General features: G+C 34.8%; 1 protein-coding gene across 1 annotated transcript; it reads right to left on the reverse strand.

The window, feature by feature from the left end:
• Positions 1-371: 371 nt before the first annotated feature.
• Positions 372-4,144, reverse strand: LOC143578489 (protein trichome birefringence-like). The gene is made up of 5 exons (XM_077062057.1): positions 3,348-4,144; positions 2,339-2,531; positions 2,061-2,254; positions 1,811-1,969; positions 372-917 (listed from the first exon to the last, which is right to left on the reverse strand). The coding sequence occupies exons 1-5, from the start codon at positions 4,142-4,144 to the stop codon at positions 581-583; spliced, it is 1,680 nt and encodes a 559-aa protein (XP_076918172.1). The 3' UTR covers positions 372-580.
• Between the last annotated feature and the right edge of the window lie 555 nt (positions 4,145-4,699).

Raw genomic sequence — 4,699 nt, forward strand, 5'->3', positions numbered from 1 at the left:
TAAGCCGCCCAGCGGGAGCTCACATTTTGACTCGTTAAAACAAACAGGCCAACTTGACTCGTTTACAACCCATTTTACTAATGTAGTAAAAGTCGTTGAGAAATTGTCAACCACTCACAGCGTGGCATGTGGCAGGCCTTAGTTTACATATACTTTTGAACCACTAAAGCAGGCCGTTCCTACTTTGACCGGTTGAACCGGCCGGTCAGATACATTTTTAAAAACATAAAAAATCCAAAAGTATATGTTTTTGTAAACAGAATGAATTTAAAATATGTTGTGTTTCCGAGAAAGACCACCTGACCACATCCTTTGAATGCGGTTCTTTTCATAACTAGAAAAACATAAACAAATAAGTAACACATCTTAAAAAATTAAAAAATAATAAAATACCATTCTTCTTGGATCATATGCTTATTTGTTTATACATTCCCCAAAGGGAACACAAAAATAAGTAAGTAATTTAATTCACCTTTCTTAGATTTATAAACCTGATTCAACTCAACTCTACACAACTCAAGTCAACTCAACTCAACTCGAGTTGACTCGACTAGGACCGTGTTATACTTTCACATTTTCACTAATTCTTTTGGTATTGTTTTGCCAAAAGCTTAGCATACAAGATCTCATTCCAAGAATCTGGTACGCCAGGAAGACACCAATGGCTACAATCTTGATAATGCAACGGTGATCTTCTTTCTACCTCGGTGTAATGTTGCTTTCTGTATATCGACGGATGCCCGTCTTTTCTAAAGTCGGTCAGTCTCGTGATATTGAGATACGAGACTTGGGTTTTCATGCCTCTTAAAACCTTTTCTAAAACCAACATTTTGTCGGGATATGGTGATAAATATGTCGTGTTTTTTATAGGCTCGACTTCGTTGTCACATTGCCCTCCAGAATTCCACTGTCCTCCTCTGTCAGAAACAAATAAAAAGAGTAAATTAAACTTTTTTTCGCCGTACTTGTCCTATACTTGTCTTCGCACATTGGGGGCATTTTGGTCTTTTTAGCAAATAGTTGTGAAAAACAAAAACTTCAAAGCAACTCATTCTCTATAATCTATCTCTACTCTCTCTAATATCTAAGCACCATTGTTGACCGAAATTTACAATCTTTAACTAATTCGCAACATACAACTGAAAAACTTGACTAAATCTATTCTCTCTCAACCGTATGCTAATTTGTAAATTCGGTTTTCCGTTTGGTTATTGGTTCCACATATCTTGCTTTTTTGGATAATCAAACCAAATTCAAACGAATAAACTGAAAAATACCCCGGTTTAATCAGATAAACTAATGGAATAAATCAGTTTAATTGGTTGACTTCGGTTTGATTAGACACATTTCTAATTCGGATGGATTCAGTTTCTCGGTTAGCGCCAAAAATGGCTCAAAACAGAATAAGCCAATGAGCACCCCTATCCAGCATTGTTGACTTATATTTACAATCTTTGACTGCCTTTTTACCATAGAACTTATAAGTGACAAAATGATTTTACATGGTCAATTTATTTACATATAAAAAAAGCCAGTTTGGGTTGGGATTTATTTTCCTTTGGTAATCATGAAGTTATGGGAAAAATGAAACAGGTAAAAAATGACTAAAAGATTATTATTAGTCAACAATGAGACGAGTCAACTGGGTCAAGCAGATTAAGCCGGACAAAAGTCGTTTACTCGTTCGATATCAAATGACTGTAACATGCTAATCCAGATATTAAAAAGTAACTACATTAACTTTTTACTAATACAGTTTTTGTTACTATATTAATGTACTTTAATTATTCACAAATTCAATATGTTTTACCTGAAATGTGAAGCCGAATAACCACGAAAAAAGACCAAAGTTTTGCTAGGATTTATATTAGCATCAACCCATCTTCCCCACGTTGTCATAGCTTTACGAAACGCCTCTAAAACATTAAGCTCGTTATACACATGACTGCCTTCCTGATAATAATCTTTCCTGCAATTCATCATCATTATATTATAACCAACATGACCATCATTATAAAAAAATTCAAATCAAGAATTATAAATAGTTTATAGTTAATTACCCTTTCGCGGTTTTTTCATGAGTCCACCAATGACCCGTGTTAAAGACCACAATATCAGCAGTTTTGTATTGATCAGCCGAGGTACCAATCAAATCAAGCCGAAGGGTCTCCTTCTTTGTTCCATTTTTGTCCTTTGTAACAGATTCTCTAACTATAAATGGCGTTACAAAGAACTCAACTGTACAATTGTAATCCTACAGTTCAAAAATAATGAATATTAACACACTATGCAAATTACAATCCTAATTCAAAAGATTATACTGAATTTAGTCATTTACCTTGAATACAAACGAATAAGAAGGTTCTGATCTGAAATGGTGTCTGCCTGAAGCTTCGTACACTTTCGATTGATCCTTTACAGAGTTTCTTAAGATACAAACTAATGATTCCCACATGTTTCTGTTTAACGAATCGCCAACAAATACTAAACGTTTTCCCCTTAATAACTGCAACATACGGCTTCCATCTAACCTATATGATTACAAATACTTTAATACAACATTTATCAAATACCAACAAGATCTACAATCAATATCGTATCAATCAGTATTAGGCACCAATTAATCAGAAATCGGTGATCAACCAATGTAATTTTAACTAATCGGACCTAAAAATCGGTAGTAGTCAAAATCATTCAAAATCTGTCAAATTCGGTCAAAACAGTCAAAATCTTTTAGGTATTTGAAACATTATACTTTTAGTCCAATCCGATTAATAAGTTAAATTAATTTTTTACACATATAATTTTAAAAAGTTGCATATAAAATGTCAATCCGACCAATACCAATTAATCGCTAGTCCGTACCCCACCACCCGACTAATATTAGTAACTTAGTGAGTTCTACAACATTGTCAAGAATTAACGGTAATAATCAACAATTGGAAGGAAGAACACAATCCATCAACTAATGAGCTTATAAATCAAACTATTTCAGAATTGGTAACAAATTAATCGGTATTCAGTCAAAAGGAGTCAAAGCCAGTCCAAATCGGTCAAATTCTTTCAGGTATTTGAAACATTATACATATTAATCCGAATAAGCTCGAATAACTTTGTATACACATAATCTTAAAAAACTACATACATAATATCATTCCAATCAGTCCCTACTAATTGCTAGTTTGTACCCCACCGCCCGACGAGCGCCTAACAAGTTCTACAACACGATCTAGAATTAACAGAAATAACCAATAATTTTAACGAAAAAAATCAAGCAATAATTTGCAGCAATCAATAAATGAACCTATCAATCAAACTAATTCCCAAATGGCAAAAACTTAACACACCTTGGCAAAGTGCAGGATTTCGGCTTCCATTTGAGCATCTGAAACCCTTTATCCCGTCTACCATTATTAAAACAATTAAACTGCTCATCAATCAACGAACACGAACCGGGTTTATAATGCGGATACGACTCATCCCTCACCCATTCCCCATCAAACATATCACAATTCGACAAATTCTTCACCAAATCACCATTCACCTGACCCTTTCCACCTTTATTACCGTTTTCCTGCTTCAATTTTACCGTATCCGAACCGGGTTTACCTCCATTTCCAGTATCATTTTTGACCCGGTTCGTCTGATTCGAATCCAATTGAACCGGAGGAGTCGAAACCCTTGTCTGATTTAGCTTTACAGCTTCACTTCGTGTTTGATTCCGATTAACCAACGGAATATTAATATTATTATTATTATTAGTAACTGTCGGTGCTGATATGTTCACACTGCCAGATCCAGTACCAGTACCGTTTAACTTCGGGTTCAATTGGGTTGAATTGCTGTTAAAAAAGTAAGAATAAACGGAAGAAAACTGAGATCCGACAGACCCATCTGTAGCATTAGCTTTAGAGCTAGGGATTTTGAAGCTTGACCCATTAAAGATGTTGGAGAACCATGGAGACGAAGGGTTTTGTGAAGGATTGAAGGCTAAAAAGACAGTGAAAGCGATGAAGATAGCGATGAATGCGTAGGCAAAAGCCCTGGTTTTTTTAGTTCTGAAGGTGAGTAATTTGGGGAGCTTGAAATCTGAAGGGTCAGTTGTATTATTATTAATGGGTGTATACTTGGCTGAATCCGCCATGGAAGTTGAGCTGTGGAGTCCAGAGTATTATGTAACGCGTTTTTAAGTGAATAATAGAAAGTATGTATAAACATAGAATCCAAGAGTGAATATATATAAGTAGATAAATATACGTATGTGATATTTTGGGTAGTATGGTGTTTGTATTTTTACAAATGTAAAGTGTGACGTTCCAGATCATCTACACGTCTCATTCTTCTTCGGTTTCCATCAGCGGGTTTTCATACTCAAAACCATTACCTGATTTATGTTACTGAGTTATTTGAGTTGGTGTGCCTGATCGGGTTCACCCAACAGCTACTTGAAGTGAAGTAGAGCTTCACCCCGAACATGGTAATAGTGGGTTTAAATCATTAAATGCAAGTGATGGGTTTAAGTTGGAAAAAATTGTCGTTCAGACAAAGATAATATTTGATCATCGAAAGAAAGTAATATCACCACATAACTGCTTTATAAATTATGGTTATTATTTAATGAACCGTAGTTAAAGTAACAGATACGCATATATACGTATATGGTTCACTCATACTTGATTGTTTTGAATATGTATCATTG

This window comes from Bidens hawaiensis, unplaced genomic scaffold (assembly GCF_021521415.1).
Source record: "Bidens hawaiensis isolate Kalapana, Puna unplaced genomic scaffold, B.hawaiensis_p1.1 tig00029282_1, whole genome shotgun sequence".
NCBI classification, from domain to species: Eukaryota; Viridiplantae; Streptophyta; class Magnoliopsida; order Asterales; family Asteraceae; genus Bidens; species Bidens hawaiensis.

Bases quoted from the DNA above. Each gene is read 5' to 3' on its own strand.
- LOC143578489 (XM_077062057.1), bottom strand. From the start codon at position 4,144: ATGGCGGATTCAGCCAAGTATACACCCATTAATAATAATACAACTGAC. The intron at 2,255-2,338 runs GTAAATGACTAA...TTTGAACTGTAG, and splicing joins CTTATTCGTTTGTATTCAAG to GATTACAATTGTACAGTTGA. The intron at 918-1,810 runs GTAAAACATATT...TGTTTCTGACAG, and splicing joins TATTCGGCTTCACATTTCAG to AGGAGGACAGTGGAATTCTG.